This window comes from Epinephelus fuscoguttatus, linkage group LG19 (genome assembly GCF_011397635.1).
Source record: "Epinephelus fuscoguttatus linkage group LG19, E.fuscoguttatus.final_Chr_v1".
Lineage (NCBI taxonomy): Eukaryota > Metazoa > Chordata > Actinopteri > Perciformes > Serranidae > Epinephelus > Epinephelus fuscoguttatus.
In genome coordinates, this window is record NC_064770.1 from 12,132,428 (window position 1) to 12,152,595 (window position 20,168).

At 41.6% G+C, this 20,168-nt stretch overlaps 1 protein-coding gene across 2 annotated transcripts in view; it reads right to left on the minus strand.

Annotated features, from left to right (window-relative positions):
- Nucleotides 1-18,997, minus strand: part of hsd17b14 (hydroxysteroid (17-beta) dehydrogenase 14) — a 57,854-nt gene extending 38,857 nt beyond the window's left edge. For both annotated transcript variants that reach the window (XM_049562292.1, XM_049562291.1), the window contains exons 1-6: nucleotides 18,853-18,997; nucleotides 8,254-8,409; nucleotides 7,279-7,431; nucleotides 6,631-6,884; nucleotides 3,222-3,327; nucleotides 1,664-1,790 (exon numbers count right to left, since the gene is read on the minus strand). In XM_049562292.1, coding sequence (XP_049418249.1) covers nucleotides 1,664-1,790; nucleotides 3,222-3,327; nucleotides 6,631-6,884; nucleotides 7,279-7,431; nucleotides 8,254-8,404 — 791 coding nt within the window. In that variant the 5' untranslated portion in view covers nucleotides 8,405-8,409; nucleotides 18,853-18,997. The remainder of the gene's footprint in view (nucleotides 1-1,663; nucleotides 1,791-3,221; nucleotides 3,328-6,630; nucleotides 6,885-7,278; nucleotides 7,432-8,253; nucleotides 8,410-18,852) is intronic.
- Nucleotides 18,998-20,168: the final 1,171 nt, after the last annotated feature.

Consider the following 20,168-nt stretch of genomic DNA (forward strand, 5'->3'; position numbering starts at 1 on the left):
AGAAAATGAAGAAAAATGTCCACACAAATCTCAACAGCCCAAAGTAATATTCACATTCAAAGATGTTCCATATATTATAATGTAAGGGAAAAAAGCAGCAAATATTCACATTTAGGAAGCTGGAACCATTAAATATTTGTTATTTTTGCTTAAAGATGATTTAAACAATTAACCAATTGTTAAAATAGATGGGGATACATTTCCTGTTGATCATTTTATAAACTAATTTTTGCAGCTTTAACGTATTTTAAATTAATCAGAATTTCAGTCGTAAAATCATCATCTTAGATACTAAAAAGCATCATCGTAATTTATATATGTTTATATTTGTATATATTTGTATTTATTTTTATTTTTTGTTTTGTTTTTTTGTTTTTTTGTTTTAGCAAAGAACACCAAAAAATTGTCAAGATATTTAAAGATGTCCCCTCGGTAAACTTTTTTCACAATTTTACGACTTACTGCAAAATAAATGATTCATTGCTGATGAAAATAATCGTTAATTGAAGCCCTAGAAAGCAAATGCCCTGGCACATGGATGCATTTATCACCTCATTCATCTTCATTCACTGTCAAAGGAGCACTTTCCACTTTGAGAGGACATGACACATTCTTGGATCTCTGGTTTCCAGCTTTAGAGTGCAGTTGTTGCCCTGCATGAATACAGGCCGCTGTGGGACCTATGAATTAAGCCTTTCCTGGTCCAAGTCAAAGTAGGTCTCATCACAACAGCGGCCTGCTCTCTCCCAGGTCAGCTGCGTGCTGAACCCCCGAGCCTGGCATTCGGTGACAGTTGTTTGGTGGAGTATGCCGTGTATATGTTTTGATGGATGTGTTCCTCGTATGATACATGTTTTTGTATACACTGGCCTCTGTGTTTGGCGAGCTCCATCGGCCCGTGAGTAATCTGTTTATACTGTGTGAGTGATACGAACAAGGGCTCGATTCCTTTGGTGTCCAGCTGCACATGTAGATGGCCTAGGAGAGCTGCAACACAAGCATCCTGCTGTTTCTCTTCCAACCGCCTACCCTGCTCCCCCCTTCCCTTCCCTTCCCGTCCCTGCTCTGAGTGCCACTACACTCTCTTTCTCTGTGCGACTCGCCGGGGTCCTGCGAAGCCTCAAGGCGCGCACTGCTTTCTGAAGACATGCTCTCACATGCATCTTTCCACGTCCCTCTGTCCCTCCCACCCACATCTGCTTTCTGCTCTGCTGCCAAGTGGCTCCTCTGCCGTCGGTGGATTCATTACATTTTGGAGATCTTCCACCCGGCTCCCCTGGGAGCCTGCAACATTGTTCCAGGCCCCAGCTCCTGCTACTCCCCAGCATACCATGACTCCAGCATGTGCCAGGGAAACCCTCTCTTTCTCTCTCTCTCTTTCCATCTGTCTGTGTCCTTCACTGACACCCTTTCTGCCCTTTCCTCTTCCTTTCTTTCCTCTTCAGTCGTCGACGTCCAACACTACTGCTCGTTCCCACAATACGTCTCATGTCCAGTCCTCACCTTATCCATCACTGTCACTGACTCCTGTGTGTGGTATCACCAGAATGCCAAAACATCGCAGCCATTGGCCCGCATGAACAAAAACAGAGGCACATGTTGTGCATGCTTGCAGATGGGCGCAAACAAACATATACACAAAGGGGGAAAACACGACACTGACCACATGATCATGGACACCATCGTCATGATAATCTCATTGAGGATGTTGAAGAAGTCGCACATGATCTTGCCTCGCTCGCCCATCCTGCCCATGCAGATCCCAAAGGTGATGAAGAAGCCAATCAAGCCTGGAGGAAGACACAAAGCAGCATGTTGCCAGAAACTGGAGGAAAGTACCGTAGTTCTCAGAGCAAAGCAGCAAACATCAGGAAAACTAAAGGGTAACTCAACTTGGACCCTTTTGTCTAAGTGACTAATGGAAGCAACAATTTTTAAAACTGTATTGAGTGAGAGGGCTGCAGCTGGCAACAGCAACACAGGCTGCAATGAAACCACATGTTCGCACCGTCAATTTACAACGACTAAAAGTGTTTGTTTTTGCCTCTGACAGGCTCAGAATATTATTATAAGTGTCTGACAACATTTTTGGCGGCTGTGGCTCAGAAGTAGAGCGGGTCGTCCACCAATCGAAAGATCAGCGGTTCGATCCCAGGCTCCTCCAGGCTGCATGTCGAAGTATCCTTGAGCAAGATACTGAACCCCAAATTGCTCCCGATGACTGTTCCATCGGTGTGTGAGTGTGTTAAAACTGAGTAGCAGGTGGCACCTTGTATGGTAGCCTCGGCCACCAGTGTATGAATGTGTGTGTGAATGGGTGAACGTGACTCGTAGTGTAAAAAGCGCTTTGAGTGGTCACTAGATGACTAGAAAGGCGCTATACAAATGCAGGTCCATTTACCATTTTGAAAAAGATCCTGACAGAGACCTTTTTGTTAAAGAGCAGGATCCCTTTTGTTTAACCAGCGACAGCCCCAAAAATCACCATCGGCAGATCCACCACATCATTTTAGCGTGTATAGAGCCAGCACATTATCATATCTAACTGGGTGAATTAAGGATTTATTCAACCAAACCAGAGTTTGTTTGTTTGTTTCTGTCAGCTTTGATTTGAGTTGATTTTTATTTGGAATTTTAAAAGCCCAGTGACTCACAAGAGTATCATGTCATAAAAAATCCCAGAGGATAGCACTTAAAAGCATCACTAAAAACACTTGTTTCCAGAGTGGCCCGTTGTGGTAACACCCAAACTTTGCTTGCTGAAGCGTGTGATTAAGTGTTTTAAGATGATAAAATTATTGTTTATTTAAATGGAGTTTAAAGTTGGTGGGTTTGGCGATGGTGATTTTGGAGGTGTTTCAAGTTACACAAAAAGGATTTTATTCTTTAACAAAAAGGCCTATCTCTGCAGGGATCCTTTCCATAATGTTATGACACTTAAAATAACAATCTGAGCCAGTCGGTGGCAAAAACGCACTTTCAGTGGACTTAAACTGATGGTGCAAACAAGCCCCAAGTGGTTACATTGCTGTCTGTATTGCTGCTGCTGGCTGCGGCCCTCTTACTCAATACTTGACATATTTTAAAAAAAAAATGTGGTTCCCATCAGTCATGTAGACACAAAAACATGAAAATAACCAAGCTGAAAAATACCAAACTTTTCAAACGCAAAAAGCCTCAAACCTCTTGTGGATGAAAATAATATTCTGTAACCGACTCACCGAGGACGTTCATGCCCCATTTGTACTCCAGTTTCTTCCTGTTGACTAAGATGGGCTCAGTTTGGTTTGTTGCTACAATCGGCACCTTTTTCAGCACCGTCTGAACCTGGATGGAGGACAGAACCACATTGAGATTGAACAGGGGTTTGGACTGTAAATGAACCGACTTGAACCCAACACGGCAAAACCCCTGATTTTGCAACTCATAAAGTCTGTGAGCAAACAAAAGCTTGGCAGCAGCAGCACAACACACTCAGATTTTTTGTTTAAAGAAAAGGCAAAACATGGAACAAGAGATTCTCACATAAAGACAACAAAGGGAAAGAAAAGAAAGACAAGAAGATTGAAAGGGGGAAGGACGACTCCTTCCTGCAAAAGCAATTATGCCTTTTATGACTCCAATGAATCCCCGATGAGTACAAACAAAAGAAGCAGTAAAACAGAGATGAAGACAGAAAAGAGAAAGAGAGATGTAGAGATGTGAAGAATAAAGAAAAAGAGAAAAAAAACAGAGAATACCGCAGGGAAAATAAGAAAGAGTCTATAAGCTGGTGCTCAGCAGTGCTCCCCGCTCACCAGCAGATGCCTTGCTGTGGTAAATAAGGATGCAGCATTACAGATGTAAAGAGATTAGCAGTAGCAGAAGGGCTGACCCTCGCCCAGTCTAACACAGGCGACTACTTCTAATCATTCACACACACGCAGAGCAGAAAGAAGAGGGGGAAAAAACAGGATTTGGACAGAAGAAGTTGCATCATGATCATGACTGAGACTTGGATTATCGTTTAAAAATGATCAGCTTGGATAAACAGTCCCGTCGAGTCAAGACTTTTTTGTTTATATAGCCAAATATCACAAATCATAAACCCTGTTAACCATTAACCAACTGACCTTTACTGTAACTAACTGCTTATTCAGATGGATACTAGATACTCAAAATAAAGTATCTACATGTGGATCATTTCCAATACCTCACATTTTGTAGGTGTATTTCCTCCTATTTTTGCTGTGTTTGGGACAGTCCTGGAGACAGCGAGCAGGTAAGGTTGGGACGTGCCAGACCAAGCACAGCACACATCCACAAGGAAGCTACAAAAATCATGGACACCGTGCCAAAAGGTGGAATGCCAATCTGTGGTGGGCTTTCACTTTCACTAGCGATACAGTTCACAAACAGTAACCGTCAGCTCCTGCACAGTATACCTTTCAGTGGATAATTACACTTCAAAGGTTTTACTTCATGGACTACACATGGCCAGAGGGCAGGCTTAACCCTTGAGTCGTATCATACTTTCACTGACACATGTAGAAAACATTGCGTATGGAGTTCGAAGGACAACCAGATTCTCCAGGGAGTCACTGGTCGTTAACAACTCTCTGTAGTTTTGTCATTCTGTCAGACTGCTCAGTTAATACCTGGTACACTTAGGTCGTTTTCAGGTTCATGTAGAGGGGACAAAATTTACTGCAACTTTAAAATAGAAGGTGGATAGTAAATGTTGACAAACCAATTCCACATAAGGTCCTTTAAGTAGCTGTTTAGTGGTTCCCAACCTTATTGTAAGTAAGTAAACTTTTATTTATATAGCACCCTTCATAGTACGAGTACACAGAATGCTTAACAGTACAAACAATAAAACCACAATTTAATCAGTCACAATAAACGTGCAACTGAAACATTCAAGAAAACATACACACAAGGCATATGGCAATGCAAGGTCAGTGCATGTAGAAGCATGTAATACAATACACAAATAAATAAAAATAGAACATGATCACATGGCACTGCAAAGCCATACGCATCTGTGAATATCAACTCTCAGCCTTCCATCACAACGTGGATGTCTTCAACATGTGAGCAGTTGAATTAGAGTCATTTTCTCTTGTTAGACTGTTTCATTTGACAACTTTGTTAAAGACAGAAGAGATACAACACTTGACGGAATTTCACAAGAAAACAGCAAAGATTGGAGAAATGTCTGAAAAATATTATGCAGCAGTATTTCGATTTTTTTTAATTCCCTATGCCAGTATTCATTTTCAGAGCTGGGGAGCATGTACAGCAACAGTATAACGTAATTAAATTACAAAATAAATGTAATTAAATCTGTTGTTAATATAACAAAAATAAAATAAATTACAGCAACTAATCAAAATGTTGGTGATTACAACATCCAAATGTGTATGTAGAACACAGCATTCATTCTGTTGCTCTTATTGGATTATTTTGGCATACTCCGAACAACGCAGGTCAGCAAATCTGTTGGGACAAATTTGAATGTAACACCACCAAGAGCAGGATGGCTTAAAAGGAGCAGTCTCTACGTCCAGACAGGCTCAAATTCTGAGCAGTGTTTTTGATTGCTCTAAGCAACCTCAGTCTGCCTCAAGTATGCCAGCTACCCCGCGGCCAGTGGCAATGTTGTCAGACAAGAACAGCCTTTTAGTGCTAGAAATTCTAGTGGGTTCCTTCTGAAATCAGAAACGGGCACTCACATTACTGTATAGTGTAAAGCTTGTTTACCAGCACTGAGAATATTGTCAATGTCAAAATGCTGGATGCCACACCTAAGGAAACATCTGGTGAGTTAATGTAACCGTAATCGGACATTTCAGCTTTATTTCGCAGTTTAAAACATTTGTCGACAAAGTAATCAAAAAGTAATCAAAGTTATTTTACTTTAATAACATAGTTAAAATAGTTACATTACTTAGTAGATTTTTAACAGGGTAACTAGTCACCTGTAACCTACCACATTTCAAAAGTAGCCCTCCCAACACTGTTCATTTCACATCCCTTTAGATCCATCTCCTTGTGGGGGTCCAAACCTGCAGCTTAGAGCCAGTGCTTTAGATCGTATCACACAATCTTCATCAGAACAGTTTGGTCAATGGTCATGGAACTGTAGATGCTCAAATTTCCGTTTTTTCTAGCAACAGGAAGGGCTTCCTGTCATTGTCGGCTTAAAAGTTGAGCCACAAAGTTCATTCTTGACCTCGGAAGTATATTCTTCCTCTACTGACAAAGATTATATGATATGATTGAAAGCTCCAAAACAGCCACTAAATAGACCTTGTGGTGAGACTGTTTTGTCAACTGCTGAATAAACCTTTAAGCTCTGCTGGATGATACTTATTTTTTCAGTGTTGTTTGGTTAGCATCACTTAGAGGTTGAAAGATGCAGATTTTATTACTGCATTTATGGCCTGACACACCAGAATTTCAACATTTCTGGAAGTTTAAAGCAATAACCGACAACTAAAAAACCAGTACAGGCCACACAATGTGTCCTTTCTGACTTTTATCCCATATCTGTAACACTGAATGCACACAACTCTAACATGTGCACGAATAAAGAGCCAGAGTAATATAACAGTTTCAGTGATATGTTTCGAATGTCGAGCCTACCTGCTGGAAGCAGGCCTGCACCAGGTTCTCAGGGAAGAGGTTTCTGAGCAGGTCGAGGAAGGCGTCCAGACTGCTGACCTCCTGGTTCTTTGGGGCTGAGCTGCTGGCGCCTCCCCTTAGTTTGGGGTTCCCGGGGTGGATCCCCAATACCAGGATGACTCCAAGGATGGCAGCGATTACAGTGGTGGACATGTAGTACACCATGGCTCTACTGCCCATCCTGCCACTGGAGCGGGCATCTAGACCAGCCAGTCCTGAAAGAGACCGATGACAATTATTGTTTGTGCTCATATTGTTTCTTACACCAAAGAGTTTAAAGAGTTTATTTATCTTAAGAAGTTGGAGAATTTTCTCAACACATAAAGGAACATTTCATCCTTCAGTTTATCACAAACATTCAAAATCAACACATTAGTCTTAAAGCACAAGCTTAATTAGTAATTAGTTGTAAAGTCATCTCATTATGAACCAAAAGAGCTGAAAAATGTGGAACATCTGACTGGTTAGTGGTGCTATGAAACGTAATCAGGATTTATCCTCTGCAGGTCATGAATGTCCAATATTTTCGGACATATTGTCACTCTAAAAGAACGCCAATCAACATTACCTCCTGTGTGTTTGTGCTTGCATGTGTGTGTAGCGGCATACCTGTGATGAGGCTGGAGATGATCAGAGGCAGGATGAGCATCTTCAGCATCCTCATGAGGATTTCTCCTGGGAAGGAAACCATAGTAAGGGCAGCCATGTCCTTCACCTTCATGTACCGCAGCAGCATCCCAAACACTGCTCCCATGACAACACCTGAGGGGAGGAAAAAACGAATAATGTTTATCTAAAGTTGCTTTTTTTCCCAAGCAGGGACATATCTACGTATGTATTTGAACCAAAATAAGTAAATTATTAAGTACTTAAAAAAAAGTTAAAATAACCCTGACTGTGTACTTAGTTAACTGGAGAAGTGGTACAAAATATCAGCCAAATATGAGAAATATCTAAAATTGTGCACTGGTATGAGCCTTCAGAAACCACATGCTGATAGACCCTCAAGGTCTTTCTTGGTTTTTTCGTGGACTCACTGGCCTACTTTTCTTCCCCCCCAAAAAGTACTCTGACATGTAAGAGACCTCTGACTAATGAGAACCGTCTACTGTAATGTAAACGGGTTTATATCAGGGTTTTAAATCTGGCTGACAAATGGCCGACAAAAATAACACACTCCACGACTTAGCAGGGTTTTTTTTTTTTTTTTTTTTCTTTTTTTGGACAAAGAACACAACTATGTAGAAACATACCAAAGTGTTTACAGAGGCAGACTAAAGACAACAACAAGCCAAAGTGTCTCATGGGAAAATGATCACGAGTCTGTACGTCTAGTGTGCGTGTTAATATTTGCTGCGGCTTTTTTGAACAATAAAACTGACCACAAATTTAATAGAATTTGGAATGTTAAATAATGTTGACCAAAAGCTGAGATTGGGCTTGTTTTTCTCAAATGGTTCATAAGTTTTATTAGATTGTAAAACAACTGCAGTTCAGCTTTCACAAGGTGCTGGAGATACATTGCAGTTCAACACAGAATAATATAATTACAAATACACAGACAGTTTCCCAGTCCATGCATACCCATAACAGTGAGTCCCAGCAGCAGGTTGTGGGTGTTGCGGCTGCAGTGGCCTGCATCTTTATACGCAACTTCTGTGTTGTCATCTCGCTGGCTCTCGTCTTTCTCCTTCTTGTTTGTGTTGGACTGGTTTGCTGTCGACTGGTTTGTCATCCTGCCTGTGGAGACAGTGGGAGAGATGGGTTTACTGCTGGGAAAATACATGATTCAACATAATTTAGCACATGCTGGACAGCACAGAATTCAGTGTTGGTTAATGATGCATCCTCGGCTCTTTAACTTATTCATCAAAAGTGAAGACCGTGGATTGTTTATAGACTATTTTAACAGAGCATTCTTCTCCTGTGGCGAGTGAGGATTCACACCGTTGCCCTACCAGCTGGCTGACTCTGTTTTTCAAGAGGTGTTGGGGACAACCAGAGCTACCTGCTACTCACTTACACACAAAACAGGGAATGTCTTCTGAGTATTTGGTTTGGGTTTCTAAGGGCAGCAATGAAGTATGACTGCAGGCAACCCAAACACAGCAGGCAAAGGCTAAACAGGACACGAAGAAACGACTCAAGAGATGTAATCTGTCATCATCCCTTAAATGGAATCTGCCAGAATCTAAATACTGCACAATGTGGAGTTGCTGATAAAAGAAGAGATAACACTGATGAGTGCTGTTAAAAAATGAGTCGGTTAGGAGCCGTGAGATGTTGCCCCTGGTTGTTTGACAATCTGTGATTGACAGGTCTGAGTGGAAGTTACTGGTTGAATTCATACTGGAAGAGTTCAGGAAAGAACATGAGTCTACAGCCTTGCTAGAGTCTGTGTGAAGGTGCACATAGTAACAGCAGTGCTTTGAGCTAAAAGCTAATTTCATGTTTAGCAGGTATAATGTCTACCATGTTCAGCTTCTAAGTTTTTGCGTGCTAGCATGCTAAGTAAGGTATAATATACAGCAAGTGGTTCATTACTGTCAAATAAACCCTGACAGTGTGATGCAAGACACATACATAATGACCCACTCATTATACATTATCCCACTTATTAAACAGCTACCTACTAAAGAAATCCATAATTTGACACCAAATGATGATTTAAAAATTATTTCATTCATTTAAAAATGATTCTATTGCTTCCGCTGAGTATCTATGATCATAACTGCATCCATAGCAGCAGTCTGCTATTTCAAAATAAAAATACTTTAAAATTTTAAATACTTTTAAAACAATATTTAGTTGAATTTAGGTTGTGCTGTCGCGTGACCAAAATTCAAAGGCATCAAATGCCAATGTCAATTTGATGTGCGGAAACTGTGCAGAGTTTGCATGTTCTCCCCGTGTCAGCGTGGGTTCTCTCCGGGCACTCCGGCTTCCTCCCACAGTCCAAAGACATGCAGATTGGGGACTAGGTTAATTGGTAACTCTAAATTGTCCATAGGTGTGAATGTGAGCGTGAATGGTTGTTTGTCTCTATGTGTCAGCCCTGCGATAGTCTGGCGACCTGTCCAGGGTGTACCCTGCCTCTCGCCCGATGTCAGCTGGGATAGGCTCCAGCGCCCCCGCGACCCTCAAGAGGATGAAGCGGTTAGAAGATGAATGAATGAAAGTTGTGTAAAGTAACCAAAATCCAACGTCCTCAAACGTTGTATGTCAACGTCATCTTGATGAAAAAGAATAACATTTGGTCCCAAGGAATTTTGAACAAAACCCAATGTTTGCAAATGTCACAATGTTGTAAATGTAATGTAATGTAATGTTGACACAAATTCAAATTTTGACCTCATGGTGGCACTAGAGGTAAAGTCAGGGGAGCACCAAAGTTATTACAATTCATGCTGATGGGGACAAAAATATTTGTACCAAATTTTACGGCCATTTGCCAAATTTCCATCCCTCCAGTAACTGTTAAGTCATTTCACTCAAAAACATTGTCAGGGGATTCATCATCTGGAACCATAAACCCTGACATTTTTTTTTACCAATCCAATTTGTGGATGGTGAGATAATTCAGATGACATGTGAAAATGTTGACCTGCTAGTGGCGCTAGCTGAACAATCAAGGGATCACTAGAATCATCAGGATTCATCCTCTGGACAACATTAATATCTGTACCCAATTGCACATTAATTCATACAATAGCTGCTGAGAAATTTCACCAAAACCCCAAACTTCCAACCTCATGTTGGCTCTAAATGACATGTCAGGGGATCACTAAACCTGTAAAGATTCATCCTCTGGGGATCACGAATGTTTGCACAAAATGTCAGAGATATCCATCCTATAGTGGGTAAGATGTCTCAGTCTTGACCAAAGTGGTAGACCGACCAGCCTGCATTGCCATGCTTAAAGCCACACAGCAGCCTGGCAATTTTGAAAGCAAGTCAGTAGTATGAGTAATCAGAAAGAATAAGGCTGAATGCAGAAAAATGTATACAACATCAACACTATGGTTGGTACTTAAAGAGGTCCAAATCCATCATTTTGGACAGTCACCCTAGAGCCACATCACAGCTCTCCAATAAACACCTGACAACTGTTAATAATTATCCGTCAAAGTCTATTTTAGCTCCTGTGAGTCAACACAGGATTATTATGAAGCAATCAAATTTTCCTCTGAGGCGAAGTCATCACCTTCAACACGAAAGAAAGAGTCAACCAGTAAGAATGTGTCCGCTGTCCAATAACACTACACATTTCTACTCAACGGAGACCCCACCGCCACCATCTCTAAACATTAATCCTATATAAACACATCTTGAGAGCAGCGCAGCCATGCCAAATCCTTGTCAGAAGTATGAATGTCACATTTACAAACAGTCTGACTCAGTGAGACAATTGCAATCAGACGTGATTATAATCCATCAGATGAGCCAATGGTATTTTCTGCAGCGGTAGGGATACAGTTGCAGACTAAAATACAGAAGACAAGAAGGAGCACATAAAAAAATGTTACCTACTAGTTGGTCTGCTCTCACGCTTTTACCTCCACTCTCCGGCCATATCTCTGCCCCTTTTCTAGTCCTTGCAACAGTCCAGGCACAAAGTCGGATTGCCAGCGTGATCTGAAATTGTGTATTTTGGGGGCGGAGAATGTCCTGCTAAGTTTCAATTGCAAAGATATAATCCTCGGTGAACGGAGTACGCAGGAGAGGAGGGGGAGGGTGTTCCACTGTTGTAGTCTTTACAAATCCTCTTTTCAATCCTTATGTCATTCTTAGCATGGACATTGTTTGGTAACGTCAGTCAATCACATTCAGTTTTATAGCTGCTTAATGGGGGTGAGATGGGGGAAATCACCGTCCCAATTTTTTTTACTGAGCAATGGACTTGTGGCCAGGGTGGGAAGAGCTTTTTTAATCATCAGAACTCTAGGTTTGCTGATTTTTCAAATCACTTAAGGGTTAGACCCTTTCTCTTTAGGTTGATAAGGTTCTGTAGCCTCTTTGGACAAATGACATCCTGACCAAAACCTGATGGATAAATTCAAAATCAACAGGTCATCAGGCTAGGAATAATGGCTGGTTCGCTTAGTTTGGGACAAAACTTTTTGCTTTTCTTTTGTTACAAAGAGAATGTGAGAGTAAGAATAAGGATGACTGTCATCCTCTCCGGCAGTGAAAGATAGATATTAAACCTTCGCTCCCTGAGCAGGTCAGATGGAGGCCCTGAAATAATGAAACAACAGCACGTGTCCTGAGAGGAGGGCGGCGCTGATGAGTATAAGCTGCAAGGACATACTCAAGGACCTGAAGCTGCTCTGCAAATCTGTCTTCCTTCCCCAACAGACAGATTATTTTCCTGCTCCAGGAAATGTCCGAGCCGCCATGAGACGAAACGTAGCTGGCCTCTAGGAACCAGCACTTACTGGGCTGTCCTGGTGTCTCTGTTTAATTGAGGAATACAGAAACTATTTACAACCTTGTAGAGCTGAACTTGACTCCTAAGTTTCTAATGTCTTGGCTGAAAAGTACCTACCTAAGTACAGTTTATAGGAACACAGGAAACAGACACTGATCAGGGTATCAGAGAAACGAGTGGCCACAGACACGCCTGTTACATCACATTACAGCTTAGCATCCCTAATAAAACACAGCAAGTCAAGTCAGCGGGTTCAGTCTGTTTGGTCAGGCAGCTTACAGTAAATCCTGGATCTCGTAGCAACATGACACAGGTATTACAACTCTGCCAGGTAGGCTGCGGACCAGGAGGCATTCCTCTTTGAAGGGAAGCCTAGTCTTTAAGAAACAGCTTTGAAAACACATGTTGGCGATGAGAGATGAAGGGACTTCAAAGTGAGTCAAGCGCAGAGCAAAGACACAAGGAAGTAACTCCCACTGGTTTGGTGGTGATGGCTGTTTACGTGCCCTCATGGACCAGATACAGCCACAAGACAGAAAGTCTCCCACAGTGACTTTTAAAGTGAAGCAGACTGGATAAACATCAGGGTCTTCAATGTAAATACTCTCGTAGTCCATCAGATGTGCAAGGCTGACCTATGCAGTGCGTGATAACCATCACAATCAGTCTCCACATGCAGTCATGTACTTACGACACATCTTCTTAATCGTCATGGTTTCCAGGACGACGGGCCGCCGATGACAGAATGAGTTAATCTCCCAGAGGAGCAGGCTTTGATTACTGTAAATGAGCACAGGCTGCTGAAGATGAAGGTGCACATACCATCGGAGCAGCACACGCCAAACCACCTCAGTACTCTCTTCAGTCCGGCTGTTACAGGCTTGTCAGTGTTAACCCTCCGTACTTATATCCACATTAATGATCTACCCAGGTCACCAGCCAATCGTTGATGTTGGTTCAAGAGATCAAACAGATTCACGTCGGCTGTACATACAGCTAAACCTCCCCCCTCCCTCGCAATCTGTCTGCCTGCCTCTTATCTCAACTAAGACATTACCACAAGTTTCAATAGCTGTGCTGGAAATCGACATAAGAACATGAATGTGGTTTGACTGACTGTATGTACTCTGTATGTGCTTATTTAGTCTATATATAGCTACAGCAATTACCATACACATGTGATGTTGTTTCCATTTACATTAGATGTAGCTTTAATTATCTATTGCATGCATCAGAATTATAAATGTACTTTTAAACAAAGGCATGCAATTGCTTTAATGATCAGTTTTGTTTCAGTCATTTTCCCAGTGAAAAAAAGGGAAAGAATACCAAACATTCTCTGTATCCAGCTTTTCATGTGAGATGCTGCGCAGTCTGTCATATCATCATAAACTGAGTATCATTGGGTTTACAATGTTGTTGGGAAAAATAAACGGCATTTTTCACCTTATATGCAATTTTTTTTTTAACATTTTAGACAGTTTAGCCACTATACGAGAACATGAATTAATGGAACCTCCACATCTAAATGTCATACAAACCAAGAGAGTGGTCTCCCATCATATACTGCCAGTGTATATATCATGAAATGAACAAAAAAAAAAACCTGACTTAACTGATTTTACCATGAGGTTATTGTACATGATCATGTTTACAGATCCACACATAACTGTTCAGTGACAAGGTGAAATGTGTAGATTCTTTTTAAATCTTTGTGTATCTTATAAACACAGTGTACTGAAACATATTGTTTAAAAGGCGTCCGTACGTGCATGTTTCTTTGTAACTGTGTGCGGGTGTCTGTGCGTCTCAGAGGATTATTTCCAGTGGTTGATTGTTTGGTGTGAGCTTTGCAAAGGGATCGAGATATAATCCCTCCATCCTCCCCTCGTTCAGCAGAAGGAGATGACGGTGGTCACTGCAACACTACAACACTGAAGTAAAACACACATACCAAACACACACACGGCTATAGGCATGAATCCATATGAAAATGTAGGTGTGTGGTTCTTTTGACCAGAACTATGTTAGTATGCAATATTGTTAAATTAATGTGGACTACTATTCTGCATTGATAACAAATGAGGCATGTGTGGAATGTTTTGTGTCTTCCCTGCTGGAAGTGGTTCTTATTACACTTTGGATCATGGAGTAAAAATATATCATGAATCCTGGCATTTACAAGTACACTTAATTTTGTTATTTTTCTAGTTTGTCCAGGACCAAAACAATTAGGATATTATGCAATTGCAGCATCAACTTCTTCCTTCACCTTTTGGTATGGTTACTGTATATTTAGCACCTCCAGTTCACCGTGTGCTGTGTGTAGGGTAGGGTTCCTCTAGCAGGTCCCTTACAGATCAGGTTCCATGTTGGTAAAATCTTCTTGAGTCTAAAAATCTCTTAGCAAATCTGCTCTCTTGTAATTAACATTTATATAATCATTTAGCTCAATAATAAATATGTAATCTATGGCCAAAGCTGAGGTTTGGCTTTTTGAATGTTTCCGTTTTTGTTCCTAAAGGAGCTGATTGTGACACTCAGCCCGGATTGTCTGCACAGAGCTCTCCACGTGGAAGTGGCCGAGCAAGCATCTAGCCACTAACAGTGCTAACAGCACAAACAGTGCTGACAGTGCTAATGGTGTTAACGAGTTATGCTTCTGTGACAGTATTATCAGTGGTTACCGGCGTATAAGTGCAGTGCTGAGCAGTGGCAATTAGCTAGCCAGTGGGATACACACACAGGGACTAATATGCAAGTGTGGCCAGACCCTCTCAACACCAGTAAACAGAAATTCGGATGACACGAGCCTGGTCTCACTCCGAAGTTGTCGAAATCCGTTGCTTGGGCAGTGACTTGTGGTCTCAGAAACCAACGAAAAAGGTGCCCTTTAACATCGGCATGATTCGCAGCTGGTTGCCCTTACATTTTAACGGCAACAAACACCAACTTCCACCTGAGAGTGGTGTTCGCGTCCCATAAGACTCTAAAGCTAAACCCAGTTCTTTTTTCCCAAACCTAACCTTGTGCTTTTGTTGCTTAAACCCAGCGATGTGTTTGTTGTTGGAAAAAAAACTCTATGTAAACGTAAAATTTCCTGTGAAAATGGATGTGTATTTTGAAAGAAGACAATGCATGTAACAGGCAGAACTTGACATGGTGTCCCAGAACGTTAACAACCAACCCATCGAGGGTACCTTGCACGTCGTACGTGGAAGTGGAAAGTCCATGACCAAAACGTCAAAATGTGACGAAGTCGGAGTGAGAATGTGTTGATTACACAAGTCTCAAAGACCAGTGCTGGGCTTTAAGGCCACTTTTACATAGTGGCCAAACCGTTAAATTACAACTTTGGGGCCCATCACGTGATGCCAAGTAATCAAGAAAACACTTTTCCCTCCTAGATTTACACTGTAAATCAGTGGATACATTTTTTTTTGAGCATCAAAACCCCTGCATAATGACTCGAAATGACTTGATCCATTCAGTCCGATTACATTTTGAAAGTCTAGAAGAGCTGCACAATTAAATCATTTTATCCCCATTCAAGTTAAGGGAGCGCTAAACCGAAAGTTAGCTGCTTGGCTGCCGGAAGTCTCTTGTGAGTTTGCTCTATGGCCCCCACGATGTGTAAGATCTGAGTAATTCATGCCATGGAAATTGAGCTTTTTGGCTTCATGTGCCACAGTAACTTTTATAGGACTGAATGGGGCCGTATCCAGTTCTCTTTATACATCCTGGGATCACAGTACACACAGAAGTAATGTGACTGTATTATCTGCTCAGGACGCCATTATATCTTTACAAAGATTTTAAATGACTCTGATTTTATAACTGGATTCAATATTGATTTCAGATTCAAAAAAAATTCTGCCAAATCCCAAACCTTGTGTTTTAGGAAGGTTTTGCTTGTGTGGGTTGTGGTAGGCTAGTGTACACAGTATATAGCAACATGCCGAAAGTTATATTGATACTATCTGAATTGGATGTAATCCGATCCTTCTCATCACTGAATAATCTTTCCTTGCAGACACACTTATTCTGTATAAACATCAATAGTGGCACATAAACAAACTGTCTCCTTCTCTCTCACACACACACCAAGTATCAACGCAGTTTAAAGTAGAGCAGCACCTAAATCCTGCGACATATGCACAACTGCCATCAAACACGTGTCTGGTGCATGACTTTACCAGATCGCTACAGCAGGAGGGTTTGTATCAGTGTGTATTAACCCTCTAAGTGAAGGTCAGACTCAATCAGATGTGTACTCCACTCAGTCCATCAGTGGTTGGATATGACCACACTTGGGTCACTACATGTCCTCACTTGGCATGCTTTAATGCCTTGTGAGGTATTTGTTGCTTGACTTTTGACTAAAACCACGAAAACAAATCCCATGACTCCTAAACAAGTAATACAAACTAAACAAGTTTCCTGTTTGTTTTAAGATTACTGATTTTATTGGTTACATTTAAGGGGCATCTTGGCCAGAGTTGTAGTACTTAAATAATCAGTTTAAAACGTCTAAAAGTCAAAAGCGTATTACGTTTCAGAGATGTCCTGTCCTAGGGTGTTGATATATGGATATATTGCCCAACCCTATGTTCATTATTGCTTAAACTGTTTACTATTTTTAAATTAATCAGTTATTCTATATAATGTCCTATTTTGTCTGAACAACAGTCCAAAACTCAAAGTCAGAACAGAGCCACATAGGGAGAATTTTTTTAAACTTGTAGTGGGACTCATTTTGTTGCTGCCAGTAAAGAAAATCCTAAAAACAAAAAAAGAAACCTCTTTACCTCAGAGAAGAAACTTTAATAGGTCTGTAGAGCTACTGCAGGGGAACACTTTAAATTTGATATAACAAACCTAAGCTAGGTTTACTAGGTTTAGTAACTACAAGCTACTAGCTAAAACACACCTTATATGTCTACTTGACTGAAAACATGTTTTCATGACAGGGCTTTTCTCTCGAGTTCTGGATACAAGCACAAATGTGTGTTTTACAGTTCAGAGAACTCAGACACACACAATATTAGTTTTTCCTCCATTTTGTCTCCCATGCCAAGCTGGCTGCCTCATTTCTATTGGCGTATTTGTCACAACACACAGCAGGTATATGTAGTAGGTATAGCTGCAGCTGGAGCAGCTACATAACTCGCTCACCACACCTACATGATCAGAACCCTTAGCTGCTTGCCCCACAGAAAATGCTAAGTTAGCGTTTAGCTATCTATAAAATATTAGGCTAAATGAGAGGCGGTTAAGGTTAAGATTAGGGTTACAACTTGTTACTTGTAGGGTGAACTGTGTCTTCATGTACACTGTATAAACTAAATGAATTAAGTGGATTGTTGCTACTTTTGGCTTCATATTTATTCACAACAATGTTGCGTTGTAGCAGGTTTCAATAACCATTGTGTTGGTGAATTTGTCTCATACATCTGTTGGTTTGTAGGGCCGTGTTCTGTAGGCTTTAAATGGGACGTGGCGTCAGTCTCGAGTGGTACACTGCGTATGCGCTTTGCTTAACACAGTGAAATGCTGTTATGGCAGATCGCAGTGGTGCCATTATCTCATTGTGTCTGAAAGGGCCTTAACTGATTCATTTTAGCATTAAATATCTGGTAAAAAATGGAGAGACAGATGCAGCCAGGAACCTTAAGGAAAATTATTTTGTGTATGTAATTGTCAGTGTTTGAGTCCAAAATACCAAAACCAAAAGATGTTTAATTTACAATAATATGAAACGGGGAAAAGCAGCAAATTATCACATTTGAGAAGCTGTACATCGCTTTTGGGCACTTTTACTTCATAAATCAACTAGTCCACTAACTGACTAAAACATTTTAGCACTAAAAGATGTCTGGCAAGAGACAGAGAGGAAGATGCAGCCAGAAAACTTTAGGGAAAAGGTTTGCGTGTGTGGTTCATTGTCAGTACTTGAAATTGGGTGGACACTGAGTGTGAGTGAGAGAAAACACTTGTGCTTACGTGTGATTTACTGTGCATCTGTGTGTGTGTGTGTGTGTGTGTGTGTGTGTCCGTGTGTGTCCACATGTCAGGCACACGCCCTCCTCCCTCCCTGCCCTCCCCTCCTCTCCCTCTCCCTCTCTCTCTCTCTCTCTCTCTCGGACGATAATCTGAGTGTATTAATCTGTTGTTTGAACTCCTTAAGTACAGACTGTCTATCACATCTGCTCTCTTCACCCTCGCAAAGCTCTGCTATATATAAACTTTCTCTTTCTCCGCTCAGCTCCCTTTCTTTTCTCCACTTCTTTCCTTTTTGATCTGCCGTCGCAATTTCTCCATCGCTCCTCTCTCTCCAGCAGGACTGAATTTGACACAGCTAACTCCCTCCGTACAGTAAATCCATCCTCTCATTTGGCCAACAGACGCTTTGGAAACTCAAAGCAGACAGCATGCTGAAACAATGCTGATAACTGATAAGATATAACAGGTCTCCACATGCTTGAACAGCAGATTTAAACAGTGAAAATCAACAGTTAACTTTGCAAAACCAACTACATCAACTGACACGTTCAAAATTACTGCAACAAAAATGTCTCCACGCCAAAAATCATGAATGACTGAGCCTCAAACAATCAAAGTGACACCAAACAAATCAAAGTGACGCTGTCAAAGGTGACGAATAATTTGAAACCTGCCACATGTGTCAGCTGTGAATGAATGCAAGCATGCTGAGGGGAGGGAAATGACAACCAGAAGGTGTCCGGGCTTACCTGCTGTGTGTCGCTGTCTCCCATCCGACAAGAGCAAGGCATCGGGAGAGACACGGAAGAGAGGAGGGATGTGGAGATGAAGAGGGAGAGGGGACGGGAGGTGAAGTCACAGTCTGCGTCATCTGAGAAAATTTGCAGATTAATACAACAGCTTGGTGCTCTGAGTCCCCCCAACCCCATCTCACCCTCGCTCTCCTCCCCTCCCTTCCCTCCCCTCTCTCTCCCTCATTCACCAACTTCCTCTTCATCTCAGGATTGCCTTATTTAAACTGTTTGTTGTCAGTGATAATCAACGCAAGCAGGATGGGACACAGATAAGAAAACTAGTCTCAAATTATTTTGCAGTTGTATGCAGAAAGTATCCTCTCAACAGGGAGGCAGTTTGGGACATCACATTCAGCAGACATGGTGGTGGGTGGTGGGGGGGGTGTCAGGATTACCCTCCCTTCCACAGGAGGGCGCTATGACTCTGCACTGTGTAGACAAATCTGCACAGTAGCCTCCCTCTGAGGGATCCATTGACAGATATCAGTGTCACTCAGTGAGGCCTCAAAGTGCATGGAGGCCCGTGGGTGGAGCTGCTACATACTGTACATACAAGGGCTGAGCTTTTTCCATGAACGGTGACACTTAATCAATACACAGAATCAGAAACAAGCTGAGAAAGAAGTTGAGCAGTTTCGAGTTTGTCATACCAGAGACACAAGGTGCTGAAGCAGGAAGAATGCGAGCCTATGATTGGACTTTATGAGCGGGCCAGGATTGATTTATGAGCGGAGCTTCTCAACTGTCAAATACAATGTTGTGTAATGACGTGACTTCACAGACATCTGGCAGTCTGACTCTCTTGAGGCCTCTAAATCCAAACTTAGAAGTCATCTTTTGGCCTTAGTTAGTTGCTTTTCCTTTCATTATTTCAGGCCTTGTGCCTGTTCAATCTCATGAATTTATTACGCCTAATTCTTTGGGTCCATGTTTGTCCCGCTAACAAGAATACTGTGATCAGCTCTGTTGGTGCCTCATTCCAGATGTTTGGATCTGTATCTTCATCCTCCAGGAAATTCAGCCTCCCGCCCTGTCTCACTCCCTTTATTTGTTTCCTTTCTCCTACATGTGTGAATGGTGTGCTTGAGTTTTGCCTTTTGTGTGTTTGTGTAATCTGAGTCTCCATGGTACAGGGGAGGTTGTGTGGTTATGGTCTTATTTGTTTGGCGACACCTGAAAGCTGCTTGACTTCCTGCCGCATCCACATTCTTGATAGTCCCGATAGTCTGTACTGTAATTTTTCTATGTTGGTCTATTCTAAACATGCGACA